This window comes from Molothrus ater, chromosome 1 (assembly GCF_012460135.2).
Source record: "Molothrus ater isolate BHLD 08-10-18 breed brown headed cowbird chromosome 1, BPBGC_Mater_1.1, whole genome shotgun sequence".
Taxonomy (NCBI): domain Eukaryota; kingdom Metazoa; phylum Chordata; class Aves; order Passeriformes; family Icteridae; genus Molothrus; species Molothrus ater.
Window position 1 is genome coordinate 40,218,853 of NC_050478.2, and position 16,270 is coordinate 40,235,122.

A 16,270-nucleotide genomic window follows, 5' to 3' on the forward strand; every position below is an offset into this window, starting at 1 on the left:
CCAGCACCTGGAAGGGGACACTTGTGACATTACTAAGAACATGCACCAATGGCAATTTCAACTCAAGAGTATTCTGCAGCAACCTCTCACAGTGACGAGACTACAACTTTAGCTGTTTGAAAAGTTATTACCTAAGCAATGGTCATCAAGCATTACGCATTTCTTCCAAGAACAGCCAAAGACAAAATATGCCTTTCTTCAGAAAGCTGAAGGTAATTATTAGTGAATACATCAACCCCCAACATGGTTTTCAAAGTGAGACCTACTCTTCCACCCTCCCCCAGAGAAACCCAGCTATAGAGTTGATATATGTGGACTAGGAAGTAGACCTGGTTTGAGGATTACTGTTTTCACATGCAAATGCTCACCTTTACATTGCCTCCAGGATCTGGAACTTTATAATCATCAGCCTGGGCTACCATAAATGCAAATACAGTAAATACCCAGTCATACACCAAATCTCTGAATGTGACAGGGAGAAATTCATTATCTTATTTAACAAAGCAGCGTATTTCAAGTTATTTCTGTGTTAGGACTAGCTAAAATCACATATACCAAATGGCTTACAGTGAGTTGTCTCCATCACCAATGAGAAAACCACACTGAACTTTCTCGTTTGCCTGGCTTTTCAAAACCTTCTATCAATGCAAGCACAGAATACAAGTAGTAGGTATATTCTTTGACCTTGAGCGTATCAAATTTCTTCAGATCCCTATTTATATTTTGCCCTTCATTTATATCTTTACAGCAAAGGCAACTTACTCATGCTCAAGAATTAAAGCCTCGCACTAACATTATTTGGCTTCACTCAACAGAATATGGCCATCTTCCCCCTAAACTATAAGCCAACAGGCTACCTACTAAGCCCATCTCCACTATGCAAAAGTTATAAAGAATTGGAATTTATTTGTGTTCATAAGTGGACTAACTTCACTACATTTAATCACATCAAACAAAACACTGTTTGACAAATAACGTTTCCTATCATGTCAAAATAATTTGGTGGACAGCTGTTTCATTAAAAAAGTTAGCATCCTAGCCCTATTTATTTTTTTCTCTATCCTGGTGATAAAATTTTTTAACCTTTTTTTCTGTGTCCTGCTCTAAAGTCTCAAATCTATAATTTTACTTAGCCTAAACATGAGTCTTCATTCAATTGACTTTCAGGAAAAATACTCTCAACTTCTCAATAAACTGATCTTCTCCAGCTGAAGCTCTACCTAAAGCATCTGTGTATAAAAACAAGGCCCAAAAATGTTTATTCTTACAACACACAGAACCATGTACATTTACATATTTCAGTAAAAGCAGTCAAAGTTGATCTAGCAAAATACACTGCACAATATGCTGAAAAAAGCCCTCTGGTTATGTTTCTAAAAACATGTAAAGCAATTGCAAGCATTTTATATGGCAACAGCAGTTAAGGCAGGTAATGGATGGCAACACTGATGCCAACAAGCAAAAGAAAAGGTTGTTTTTTTTCTGACATATATCACCAGTTTGAAAAACTCAAGAATTTCTACAAAAGCTTTAATTACAACAGCTTGTACAATACAGTTACAATAGTTTTAATCAAATTGCTTGTAATTGCAATCTAAAATTAAAGCTAGTTTTGTAAACTTAATTCATAAGCTGAATCATTATGTATCTGCAATTCAAATTCAAATATTAATTATAAGTATCTGCTTTATTTCTGCTTTATTAATTTCATTTTTGATATCTCTCAATTGCACACAAGCACAGCACAGTTAATAAAAAAAAAAAACAAGCTGAAAAAGGAAAGGATCCCTGCTACTCTTGGGTTTTATCACTTCCTTAAATGAGTCATAACAATCATCAGATGCTATCTGTTTGCTTTTATATAAACAGTTTTAAAATTCATGGCTGGTAGGGTGTAGCCATTTGACAAAAAAAGAGAAGAATTTACCACTAACAGGAACACCAACTGTGGCTATTCAGTAAGAAGTTCTCATTTCCTTTTTTGTACACAATCTCTGTTTGGAAATATGTTTGACATGTTAAAGAAATGCATGTGCCTACATAACAGTATAACTTCACAATAGTGCTGCACAAGCTAAAGGAAAAAAATTCCAAAAATCAGTAGCCTAAAACAAGCAGTAAAGTTAAATACAATCTTTCCTATAGCTTTTTTTTCTTTAATAGAAACAAAGAAGCAATAAATCTGGCAGTAGTCTAAAGAATCCTACCTTGTTGCTTAAAATGTTAAAGAGTTTGCAATCAGTCCTTTGACTTCACGATATAGTCAGAGAACCCACAGCATACCTTCTTTTAAACATTCTGGTGAGCAACTAGGAAAGAAGATCCTCTAGTTTTGTACTCACCCTTGTAAGCACCAGTAGCATTATTTAGTTAAAATCCCTCTATAAAAGAGACAGAGATGAAGAAATTCCTAGAACATAGACTGAAGCCACAGTGTTTCCACCTGCAACAAACTAAGTTTACAGATATCACAAACAAAAAGGAAAAAAAAAATAGGTTTTTCAAAAACTGAAGCATCTCCAGTATGGTAGAACTGTCTCTGCTCTACATAATGAGGTGTTTATTAAATGCTGTTAAATATTTCCAGGTAAGGGAGATACCTATTATTACAGGCACATGATCTGGAAAAACATGAATATGAAAATCTGTTGTGTTTGGTCCCTTCAAGTTGAGAAGCCAAGAAGTTATGCAACATCAGCCAATGCAACAGCACCAGCCAACTAAAAACTCTAATGATTACTGTTACTGAATATTTGCCTTGAAGAAATAGCAGTCATTATAAGTTTACAGCACAGAAGTTGTTAAAGTAATATTGACATGACATGCCCATCAAAAACCAGCTGCAGGTAGACCAAAGCATTCACATGAACATATGTATTTTAAATCTATATTGTGAACAGAAGTGCATGGTAGTGCAATAGTTTCACAATATAAACCTGGGTGCAGCACATCGATCTACCAGGGCTCAGGCAACAGATGGCACAGCAGCTCACAGCCTGAGTTACAAAAGGCCCAAAATACCTTCCAAGTTCATGCAATGTTACAAGGAGCAGTCTCACACCAGCCAAAGGAACAGGTACATCAGAGATCCCAATTCCAAGAACTGCACAGGGAGGATGTCACCATCCAGATGCCAGCCTGCAGGAAGCCTGTGCTGCTCCTCCCTGGCTCACTGCTGTGAATCACAGTGGCCTCCCCCACCCTATGGGAGCTGTGCTACCTTTGAGCTGCTGAGCAGGCCAGGTGAAAGAGCTGCAGGAGATCAACATATGGCACAACAGGGAAGATAAGATAAGCAGGAGGTCCTGGGAGGTCTGCTGTTTGCCAAACAATGAATATATCAGGCTCATCCAATCCTCAAACTACTGGACTTTCCTGCTTATCCATACGGACACCAGTGACACCTCCAAAATGCAACTACAGAGCAAATCAAGAGTGACTACTGAGTGCTGTGGGCAAGGAAGCCCATGCAGTGTTTCTCAGTCTCTCCACTGAGAAGCAAAAGGCTCAGAGCAGATTAGGTGCTTCCAGAGGGTCAGTGCATGGCATGCTTCCAGAGGGTCAGTGCATTTTATGCTATGACCACAGAAACATCTTCCAGGAAAAAGGATCCATCTGACAAAGTGTGGCAGGAGTGTATTTATCACCAGGCACAATAAGTCTGTGAGTATAACTTTAAACTAGGCATGGTGGAGAAAGGCTGTCACTCTGAGGAGAAGTGAAGATGTGGGAACACAAGTCTGGAGGCTCATACACTTCTCTCATGGAAGTGGCCTGTCTGTGAGCCCATCTCAAGTGCTTCTACACATCATGGGAAGTAACAGGATTGTCCATGCACCACTGCAGAGCTATAACCTCATGAGAATTAGAGAGTGATGGTGAGACAGCTCACATGGTTGAGGTACTACAACGGAAGGCCAAAGATGCTTTAGGAAAAACAGCCTGGAAAGGTAAGGAACATGGGTTTCAATCTATGCAAAGGGATTCCTGCTTTGCTTGGAATGAGTGACAAGGCACTGAAGACCTCATAGGTAAGGATCAGAGAACAGTCCAACATGGGCAACTTTGTATTAGGTGCCTGCTACAGACCTCCTGATTAAGAAGGGGCTGTAGCAAAAGCCTTCATTTGAAAGCTTAAGGAAACTTCATGATTGCAGACACTCCAGGGCCTAAAACAACTAGTATCTGCTGGTAGAGTATAGGCAAACACAAGCACTCCAGGAATTTTCTTGAATTTGTTGAAAATTACTTCTTGGTGCAAGTCATCAATGACCCAACTAGTGAATATGCTCTGCTGGACCTGTTGCTCCCAAACAAGGAAGAAGCAGATGGAGATGTGAAAGCCAAGAGCAGCCTTGGCTGCAGCAATCATGAAATCATGGGAGTTTGAAGTCCTGAGAGAGGGAGAAAAGACAAATACTACAGCATACAGTGCACAATCCAGCACATAGTTACAACATGGCAGTTCAGAGTTACTTCATGGCTCTTCACTTTCACCTGGTCCAGGGCTCTGCATGCACAATCTCCCAGGAGACCACAACGGAGGGTGAAGGCAAAGCCTGTGAGTACTGGCTGACCTTTAAGGACAACATCCTCAAAGGACAACATGCAGGAGTTCAAGCAGGCCTGACAATGGACCACTGTGAAAGAAAAGGGAACCTGTGGCTGAGCTCAAATGCAAAACAGAATACATGAAAGGCGGAAGCAGGAGTGGGAGGAATATACAGACATTATCTAATTGTGCAGGGGTGGAGTTAGATAAACTAGAGCTCTGCAGTGGTTGAAAATAATAATGGAGACAAAATGCACTATGAAAGGGAGAAAACACACTTTTAATTTCTTCATCCAAAAGTGAAGTTATACAGCAGAAATAGAAAATAAATCTTTGTACAACAAGGTGTTATTCACACCAGCATCTGCTTAGCCATCCTTTACTTAAAAAAGAGAAAATCTGAAGAATTAGGGCTTCTAAATGCAAACTGGAAATCTGATCAGTTAGCAGTAAATGTGATTTACAGTAAGCTGTATTAGCTTACTCATAAGCCTGTCTAAAAGAAAAGAAAGAAATCACACATTCTTTCACTTAGCATGATTTTTGAGATCCAGGACACAGCAGCCTGAATCTCTTGACATAGCAACACAATTTTTGCACTGAGAAGCAGTCACAGTTAAGAAATGGACACCAAACAAGATTCTGTTCCAACAGCTCTGTGAACAGATTTGCTTTAACCTCTTTCTGTTCTTTGGTAACAAAGACATACATGCAAAGCAGGCTGATTAGAGATTCTCTAGTCTTCTGATTATAATATGCCAGTGAAACAATCAGTGTGTTCACAATGTTCAGCAGCAGCATTTTTTGTGGAAGCAAATTCTTAACTTTTTCTAGTAAGGAATTACTGGCATCACTACCCCTGCCATAACCTAGGTATTCACAATAACTTAGCTGCCTTTTTCTTCATCCCAAAATAGATCCCAGTCAAGACACAGCCAGCATATATTTAGTAGACATTAGTCATGGAAAATGAAAAGGAATCAGCTTAGTGCAAAAATAAGTAAGGGAAAAAAGAAATCTCCACTTTACATTTTAGGGAAGCACAGTTTTTTAAGACAGCATTTCCACATACACACTCTAAATACACGCCCCTATAGTAAAAACACAGTAACTGAAAAAAACCAGACAGGTTTTCATACAAGTCCTCAGTTCAGCCCACCTGCAAGCAGATCTCAGCTACCAGATCCTCAGAACTATAGCTGCACTGTAAAAGCAACAGTAGCAGAGGGCAGAGTAGGTCAAACAGCACAATTCCAACACACAGGGGATGCTTCTCTGTAATTCCCACTTCCTCTCCACAGTTTCCACCCACATGCCTCATTCACAGGAAGCTACAGTTTGTCTGGAGGCAGACTCCAGACATTCTGTTAAACTGGGGCAACAGTGTGACAACAGGTGCCCAATCTGGAAGCATCTATTTAAGTTTAAAAAAACCTTCAAGTCTGTTTTCAAGTTTAAAAATATTCTGATATTTCAGGATACTATCTTAGCACTACTGCCAAGAATGTAAGTCTAGATGCCTTACAGCATATGAAAAACATCAGTACTCATTCTGTAAAAATTGTCGAAAACTTAAACTTCCAATGAATATGAATAAGAAAAAATCCAACCAACCAACAACTACAAAAACCCTGAGCCACAAGAAATCTCAAGATCTCTCACAGTAGGATTCTGGGAAAGAAGATGACTCACCTATACTTCACAAAGTATCATATAGTGAGAGTTCAAATGAAGACTTGAATAAGGTTCTACTCTCCAAGTTGGCAAAGTGTTAATCTAAACTCATCTTCAAAGCAGAAGACAGAATAGAGGGGGAAAGGGAAGGTCTAGGTGGGACATTACTAAGGATGTAATGCAGGGGCAGAATCAAACTCAGAAAAAACTTTTAGAAAAGCAAATATTTTATCTTCTGAAGGAAGATAAAATACAATGAGTACAGCACTGGGAATGCTTCTGGTAAAATGGGACTTGCTAGAATTAATAAGCCAGGGGTATTTCAAGGTTATGAAGCACTCCAGCATTGCTGAAACAAGACAACTGACGCCAGTATATCCAAACAGGACAAAGATTTCATTACATAGGTTTGAGTCATTTTAGTTTAAGGTACTGGAGAAGAAAAAACAAAAGCTCAAAAAGCTGAAAGAACTTTGAGCTAGCAGCCTTTCCTGGGCAGAAGTCACAAGAGCATCCAGACTGACAGATATCTAACACCACTATGGATCAATATTCCAAAAAGCTGCTTCAGGCAACACAAGGTGTACAAAGGCTACAAAGCTCTACTCATGTGACACTGGACAATTTACAGAGACAACTGTAATTCCCACAAAGAACAAGCACTCACTTTTTTCTCCACATTTATGAAAATGTAATAGCCTTCCTGCTGTACAGTCCTGGCACTGTTACTTGAAGAATAATACACTTAGTCTTCTCTGCAGGTAAAGAAATGAATAAAAAATTGTGAGCCATCCTCTAAAAACAAAATGACTGAAAGCACTTTATGAAACAAAGTTTTCCAAACTTAGGTAAATAGACAGGCTGATACATAACTAAAATGGCTCCATCTACTGGTTAAAATGTACATTTTATAAGTTATGACACTCTAGTTAGAGAATGTAATTCCCAGTGAAACTAGGAACTCTGAGGGTGCCATACACAAACACGAGACTCTTAGACAGATAATCCCTTCTAACAACTGTTGAGATACGCCGGCAAGGTAGATTTAAGATTTGAGCCATTTCAAATACATGTTGGTCTTTTTTAAAAATAATGTAATACTTTCATCTACGGATAATTTTGCAAATGTAAATTTAGAAATGCAAATATTTAGGAATATTGCAAGAGGATATGTAAAATAATCAAAATTCTCATTTTACCATTCAGACATTTTCTGATCTACACAGTTAAGTAATAGTTGGTGCTCATCTCTATGTCCTTACTTACAAAACACTCAGTTGAATTTCACTATTCATAGCACTATTTCAAAACATTAGCTGGATATCTATCTTCGTTTTAGCAAAAAAAATCTGATGTATCCCTAAACTTTATCATTCCAGGATGTGCTATACCAAAAACATTCATGACAGACCTTCTGTAGCTAAGTTTGTGTATACTCAAAGTATACTTATACTCTATTATTTTATCTAGCACTAGTTATAGAGCAGTTCTCTTTACTAGGTATTACTACTGCTTCAGGGCCACAAAAGGTCCTGTGCAACAGATACCCTTGTGTAATGGGAATCAATATTCAAAGGCCCACAACAAATTTGGTGACATGTCAAAAGTCACCTGCAGAGGCAGATAAATGACATGGATATAAAGCAACAACTACTCAACTTGGTACACCCCCCACTTATTCTGGACAGAAAATAGAACTACTACAATGAAGCATAATGGAAGTTCTCAAATAACAGTTTTTGACAGCCATGGTAACTTTTCAAGAACTCAGAAAGCCTGCCAGACGTACACTTAAAAGCTTACAGAGGCCCACAACACAGTCCAAGCTGTACGAGGTATGCACCATACCCAAACAGCACACCAGAGAAAAGCAGCTTGTCTCTCCAAAGTCATGGCTTCAATTCTGCTAGGCTGGCAAGCCACTACAATTCTCTCTGATCAGGACTATTTAGCTAGGGCACTGCCACACAGCTATAACTGTATTGCTTGAACTTGTGCAGAGCATTTGTTCAGCCAGATGCCACAAACTTGTGGGGGAGGACAGTTTCCTGCACAGTCCTCAATTATGCAGTACAAACATACCCTCAGTTACCCTTGCCAGCCGTAAAGGCAAAGCACCAGTCTGAGCTCACTATGTTAGTAGGAAAAATAAATTGTATGCAGAGACCTGTTGACTTCACATCACAGAAGCCCCATGTTGAATAAGATGACAGCAGAGGACAGTGACTTGCTTATTTCAGCAAGCCACCTGATAACGTGCAAGCACATCTGTTAAAAAAATTTTAAAAAGCTGTAGCCAACCACACAGCCACTTCAGAAAAAGCACTGTGACACTAATGCCCTCTTCAGTGAGATAAGGCAGACCACAGTACTTTTCTGGTTTGATTAGGAAAGCCAGGAGATCCCTGGAAACATGCCCTTCTCCAACAGAGCCACTTTCAGTTCTATCATCATCTACAGTAGAATTAATGATAAAACCAGATGTGTTTCATTGAAAGAAGACACAACAAACCCATTACTTAACTATACTGCATGGTCTACAATCTTGTGAATATTTTCATATACATGAAGTAGTATCAAATACTAACAGAAAAAGTTTCCATCTACTTTAAGAAAACAAAGTATTTTGAAAATATTACCTGCAAAACATCTAGAGACAGAACTGCACTACACATTCCTTTAAATGCTACTTACAGCTGTTGCAAAGAAGCCCACCAAACATTACAGTAACAAACACCATAATGACAAAAGATAGAAGATAGAACTAAGATCACTCATATGCAGTATCAAGTATTTTTAATACCATAACTGTAACTGTCAAACTCACCACTGTGTAGAAAACAAACTACCACGTCCCACCCCTATTTTGAAAAACCCAACAAGAATTACCATAAGTAGCTGTTGAGGGAAGAGGAAAAACAAGACAAGCATACAACTCCTCCTCCTTACACTCACAACCTCCAGCTGTTTTCAAATCAGATTTCCTGGGGCTGTTGCTCATCCATTTACTAACCTCAATGTATCTGTCTTCCAATGTTTGTCCAAACTCCCCCAAAGTTCACACTGTATACATTGTATAGCAAATATACCTGTGAATCCCTACACTGAGTTTCTTTTGCTTGTTTGGAACTGAGCACCTAAAGTCTGATTTGACTGTGCGCCTCCTCTTCCATGCTCACCTACTTTCTCCACAGGAGTTTTATAGAGCCTCACTGTTCCATCATCTCTATTAGGCTGACAACTCCTAGACTGTTGAATCCTTTATCATCTTTGAACTAAATTCATATCCTCTTGTTATTCCATGAACATTTTCCAATAATAATGCATCTTTCCTAAGATGGGGGGGCAGAACATCTAAGAGTATGTAAGGTATGAAAGAACTGTGGATTTATGCAGGTATGTATCTTTTTCCTATTGTATTTTCTAGTCATCCCAGATGCTCTGTTCATCAGTTGCTCTCTGGTTGCAATAACTATCAGGCATTTGTTTCACCTCGCCCTTCCAACTTTCAAGTACGTATTGCCACCAATCAGGTTCTTCAAAACACCAAAGTTCTAAACACTTATTCATTCTCTTCTGTAAGACTGGACCTAAAGTATAAAACAAGCAAGGTTAAAGGATTTTTTTTTGTATTTTTTATTAACGAAATGGGAGGGGGAGGGGGCAGCATGTGACCGATAGAAGTGCTCCTCCATAAGAGAGACACCAATCTTAACTCATTACATATCTAATATTCTATGAACACAGAAACAACACAGGAGGAAGGAAGAAAAGGAATTTTTAGGAACTCCTCTGTTTGATTACACTTTTGTATTTTTAAGGCACAGCAATGAAGTTCTCAGATTTGATCTACACTTTTTTACTAAGTCCTTCCATCTTATTGAGAGGCTTATTTCTCAAAAAGGTCTGCACATGTAAGCAGTTTCAGCAAGCTTTGCTAGCAGGAAGGTAGCCTGTACTGTCAAGAAACACAGGATTAGAAAAATTACGTCAAACTCTATTGTCAAAAACACTCATCTTTTGGATTAAGTAGCTCTCTTGTATATAAAATTACACCTCTTGCATATGAAACCCACAACAAATCCAATACTGCTATACTATGCAATTGCCCAAAGATCAGTATGTCCTGTCTTTCTGTAAGCCATTTAATTCATGTGTTTTCTCCAGAAATTCTTTTTTTCCAGTTCCTACCAACTCTTCTGCCTTCTCACTTTTCTAACCTGTCCTCTCACTTTTCTAACTGTTTCATCTCAGCTGGAATTACCTTCCAAATACACTCTGGCACCAAGGTCAGGTATTGCTGTTGCAAGGAAACCAATGTGGACCACTCCACTGAGTATCGCTGCTCATTACAGCTGCATCAAAAATGACCATGCAATAATATAGGAGGAGTTCATCCCAAAAAAAATAATTTCTGTTACAACAGAACCTAAATGATTGCTGCCAGATCTGACAAATGTGATCAGGGCACACTGACTTTTATGACATTCGCAATATTCGTTTCATTTGGATTCACCTGAGGAATCACCTGAGATGGTAACCATTACCATCTTCCACTGCAACCCCACACTTGAACCTCAAAGTTTTTCAACTCCCTGCACACAGTTTAGCATCTCTTTGTTATATATAGGAAGTATTCTCCTATACATAGGGAATATTCTCCTGCCAGCTAAGAGATACCTCATAGAGGGGCAAGGTAGTTTTAACATGAATTAAACCTACTAAGCAGTCTGCTCTTACACAGAATCTACCGTGAAGAATTTAACATGAATTGGGAATATACCTTTTTTTGCAGCAGTGACAAGACAGAGAAATGGTCTAGAACACATCTGCAAAACCTTTCAATGTGAGCACAAGCATTAACATACAAAGGCAACATACAAAGATTGTAACATTTACAAAATTCATGGCCCTTTGAACCACTAAGTTATCAACGCTCCTGTTATAACAAAGGAAAAACACACTGAACATACTGATGTCACAGGAAGCAAGCACTTCATTAGACTGCCAATTTTATCAAATGTGACTCAAGTCTCTCCTTGAAGAGTAACGGAAAGATGATGAAAACTCATGTGTTTTCAGTGTTATTTCTCTGTCCATGACAGCATTCTTTGTGTTTCAAACTACACATCCCTCCTCTTCAGGCACTGAAGACAAATCCCTGCGCGACACCTTTTTGGAAAAGGCCCTGAAGGAGAACATCAGAGTAAGAGCTCAGAGGCTCATTAACAAAATCCAGACCTTGAGTCATCTGAAGGGAGGGGAAATTACAAGCGTGGAACCACATGTATTTTTCAGCAGCACAGGAAGGCAACACATGCCTGCTTCACTGAGCCACCCGGCCCGAGAAGGAAATGAACCCAAGCTCTGTAGTTCTACCCATGTCCCCCTCACCAACACTTGTACTCCCCAGGAGCAGAAACCCGCCGGGGGAGCGTGCCCACCACCCGAGCCGACCCCGCCGCCGTGCGACACGAGGACAAGGGGAAGCTCGCCGCTTGCCATGTGTGCGCACTTCTCCCTCGCCCAGGAACTCGTCAGCCAGCGGGGCAGGGAGAAAGGCGAGGCCAGGGGCGGCCGCGCCGCCCACCGCCGCCGGCACAAGCCCTGCGGGGCTCTCACAAAGGAACGGGGGGGTGGACGGGGCAGCCGCGGCCGCCGAGCACCCGGAGCCCGCGGCCGAACAAAAGGCTCCGGCCCCGCCGCCGCCCCCCGGGGATGGCGAGGGGCGGGGGGGGGGACACGGCCGCGCGCACGCGGCCGGCACGCGGGGACACCGGGCGAGAGGGGCCGGGACCCCCGGGCGAGGGTCCCGCCGCTGAGGGCTGGGCAGCCGCGGCAGGGGGGCAGCCCCGCCGCGTCCCCCGTGCCCCGGCAGGAGGGCAGCGACACGACCCCCGGGCGGGACGCGGGGCAGCGCTGCCCCGCGGCGGCCCCTTTGTGCGCCCCCCGCCGCACCGCACCCCCCGTTACCGTGGTGAGCAACGGTCTCATCTGCTCGCCCGCCCGCTCCTCTTCCATCGCGGCTCCGCCGAGATCGCCCGGGAGACAGAGCGAGAGAGAAGGGCGCGGAGCGGCGGACAAACGGCGAACTGGAACCGGACGCGGGGGCTGCGCTGCCTGGCGGAGGCGGGCGGCGCCGGTGCCCTCAGGACGGGGCGGCCGCGACTGCTCCGCCGCACCGGGGGCTGAGCCCGGACCGCCTCGGCGGCGCGCCCGCTGCCCCCGCCCCGCGCCGCCGGCCGGGCCAATGGCAGCAGCGCAGCGCGGCCGCGGCCCCGCCCCCGCCGGGGCTGGAGCAGCGCGGGGCGCGGGGGCGGCGCGCTCGGTCCCACGCGGAGCCGCGTGGCGGGCCCGGCTCCCGCGCCGCCGCCGCTGCCCGGGCCGGGAGCACCGCCGGACACAAGGGATCTCATCCCGGCGGGACCGGGAGCCAGGGAGGGCAGCGCGCTCCCAGCGCTGCCGGTGACTACGCCTGCTTAATGCTTGCCTTTCTTTCCTTTTTTTTTTTTTTTGACACTCTTCGCACTTCCCGGTAACTTCTGCCAGCCAGCCTCTTACCACGCAAGCCGAAATTTTCCATGCCAGGTGTCTGCCTCGGGCTGATTTTTTTTTTTTCTTTTGGAAAAAAGTAACGAAAATAATTCAGTCATTTCCAAAAATAATGTTATTTGCCCTTGCATAAATAGTCCAACAATCCTTTATTGAAAAAGCTGGGGGGCTGGGAGGGAGCAGTATCAAGGTTGTACTTCTGGCTGCCCCTGTAAAGCTTTGCTCGAGTGAAAGTTTTCAGGAACAGCTGTTAACACTTGTCTAGTAAAGATAACTTTGCCTTGTCTGCCTCTGTAAAAATTACACCCTCCTTAGGCTCATTCAGTTGTGAAACACCTTGTGCTAATGGGGCTGAACATCCACATACAGCAGGTGAACCATCCCTTTGTGCTTCCTGTTCTTGACTACATACTCACGTTGCCCTGGGGCTCCTCCTTACACCTACTCCCACATCCCCCACTCCCACATAACCCACAGTATGCAATCCCACTAGGGGGATTGCATACTGTGGCTCCTTTTTCCACCCTGACACTCTGCAGAATCTGTATTTGCCCACAGCTGAGCTGGGCTGAGCTGTCACTGAAGCTCTAACATTAACACTGGGAGGCAGAGAGGCCACAAAGCTCCACATCATGTGCAATGCAGCCAGTTCCCTGGATCACTTTTGGGATGCTCTGGGCTTAGCATTTGTTACAGACAGTGTCGGAACTCTGAATGGCTGGGAAGTGTCAGGAAGAAAACAGCAGTGACTCCACTGCAACAGGGCCAGTCCCAGCTTGACTTCTGAAAGAAGCAAAAAGTCTAGAGTTACTTGATGAGAGGCACAGAAGTTTCAGGATCAGGCAGAGATCACAGGAGATGCAGTGTAAAAGTGAAGGCAGGCAGGCTGAGGCAGATACAGCCTGGTCGAGACAAAGCAAGGCGAGGGGATCTCAGCTGGACTGGGTCTCAAACAAACCCTCTCAAATGGAGACAGAAGAGCTTCTGGCCTTATCAGCCGTTCTGGAAGCAGCAAATGAAAGGAATGCGTGCATCAACAAATACTGTGCTGAACTAAGAACACTATAAAAGGAGGCTCTGCAGAGCCTGTGGACAAAAATATAAACCTGGCTGTGGAGGCAAAGCAGGCCTCTGGCACTGCCTACCAGCAGGAGGCTTAGCACAGCCTCAAAGACCTGCTTGAGGAGGAGAAGGAAAGGCTCCTGACGTTTGCCTGAGCCTGGGGAGGAAGAGCTGATTGGTGACCAGTAACCCTGTGTATGCTTTTCAGGAAAGGTGCTGGCAGAGCCAGATCAGTCTGCAAACAAAATTAGTTCACCATTTCTCTGAACAGAAGCAAATGCCCTGGAGGGAATAGCAGGTGCACACACCGTTGGATGGCACTGGGCACAGATGCAATCCTTGCAATCCTAGTCAGAGCTCCTGACCCATACAACCTGGAGGGAGGTTTTAAATTAAAGATTTGGCATGCACCTACACCAGGTCACTAAAACCTGCACTTTGAGAAATGCATCATTAGTGTAAACTACACCTGCCTAGTTGTACTGAGGAGATGAAGTAAGACAAGCTGTGCAGAACTGATTGAATAGGGAGAAGTCTTAACACATTCTTCAGTCAAAGATTATGACACAGAGTTTTAACGGATAATAAAGCACTGAGCACAACCACCACAAAAATAATAACCTTGATATTAAGGGCCTTGATACACCTGCTGTATAACTGTGACCTATTCTTTCCTTTCCTTTTCCAGGAACAGTACTGGCAGAGTTTCAGCCCAGTTAAACCATTGAAAATGGTCTTGTACAAAACAGCATGGGTATAAAAAGGGATGGATTGCAACTTCAGGTCCCACATAATTGGTGCTAAATATGTCTTGGCAGGCAGATTGCAGTGGCCCTCCATTAATATTGGGATGAACACAACCCATCTTCACAAGCACTGAACTTCTCCATTCTCTGGGGATTCAGCCCAGAGAACAGTAATAGCTAAAACAGGACTTCCCATGATGTGCAGTGAACTACAGTTTTTAGTGAGGTTTCTCAGGGGACAGCAGATGAAGGGTTAGAGTGATAAAAGTGTTTGGTCCTTCAAAAAGGAGCCTACTGACATGAATGCCAGTTAGGTTTGGCATAAAAGGATGTTCCTTTCCCCTTGATCTCTGACAAGATGCTCTAGCACTTTTTTCAATGCCATCAGAGAATGCCCAATGGACAAATCAAGGTTCAGTAGGGCAGTAGGGCCCAGCATTCATCCACCTTACCTCCTTTGGCACTCTGTGGAGAACAACATCTCCAGGTGAACACACAGTCATTTGCTGAGCTGAAAACCTTGTTTGCTCATTGCATTCCATCTGGTCACCATATGTATAGCTATAGCAGAAAAGGCCAACCTAGTTTCCCCATACCATGCTGCCTGAGTGAAAAGAAACTGATGCCACTGTTTACAACAAGTTGACCAGACCTTCAAAACACTCAAAACTTACCAAACCTCCCAGAAGTCATTATCAAAATAGAAGCAGACCAGCTTTGTGTATACGAATATGAGTGCAACTGTCCCTGACACACCAGGTGACATATTGGTCCTTGTGTGGCATGGAAGAGGCGGACCATCAGTATCTTTAATAAGATACTGTACCTGGTCCACTAAGAGTGGCCTGATAGTGGTTTTCCTCCACTCCTCTTCCTCCCTTTCCCTTCCCCACCCCCTCCCCAAACACATTCTTGGACATAGATGGAAGCAGCAGAAATTGCTGGGTAAGCCAGACCTCTGATGAGGAAATTGCCTGTCTCCTTAGGGCAGTGCCATAAGAGTCAGCTTTGCATTTTATTCTCCCACTGTTTAATTTCTTGCCAACTGCCAAAGGACTCAAAGAAAGGAATTTAGAGACTGATAAAAGCACCTTCCACCCAGTCTGACACCAGCATCAGATCCACTCCAGTCATCAGCTGCTCTGGCAAGTAGGACCTCTGATGGGAAGTTACCACAGACTTCACAAACAGGATGGTAAGATGATGTTTGATGGGATAACTGGAACAGCAATTACTTCTACCAAAGTAGATTCTTTCTCAAGGCTTTTATCTATTAATACTGGGTGTTCTTACAGGCTGACACAATATTACTAACATTGTCAAAAAGCATTGTCAGCTTTAATGGAGCTGAGTACCTGGTACAGGTAATCACAACAGGAGGTTATTTTAGCAGTGGTAGCGCCCCTAAGAATGGGGAAGGAGGAAAATGCCAGGAGTCAGTATTCCATGGTCCTTGTAACCTTTTCTTTAAATACAAAGCAGACATAATTTCCATGGCAAGGACAGAGTTTCATACTGAGGAGTCATCAATACAAAAATAAAAGAAGAAGCTGAGGGGAGAAGAAGATAAGGGACCTGCCCCCTCTTTCTCATTAGAGCATCTGATGCTGGCAGAAGCAAACAATATCAAAGAAACAGCGAGAGGGGGAGAGGGAAGTAGTATGAAAACAACCAGTTCCTATAG

The 16,270-nt window shown here is 43.1% G+C and overlaps 1 protein-coding gene across 1 annotated transcript in view; it reads right to left on the reverse strand.

The window, feature by feature from the left end:
• SLC4A7 (solute carrier family 4 member 7) overlaps positions 1–12,373 on the reverse strand; it is a 93,706-nt gene extending 81,333 nt beyond the window's left edge. Inside the window, exon 1 of the mRNA XM_054514448.1 lies at positions 12,200–12,373. Coding sequence (XP_054370423.1) covers positions 12,200–12,247 — 48 coding nt within the window. The 5' untranslated portion in view covers positions 12,248–12,373. The remainder of the gene's footprint in view (positions 1–12,199) is intronic.
• Positions 12,374–16,270: the final 3,897 nt, after the last annotated feature.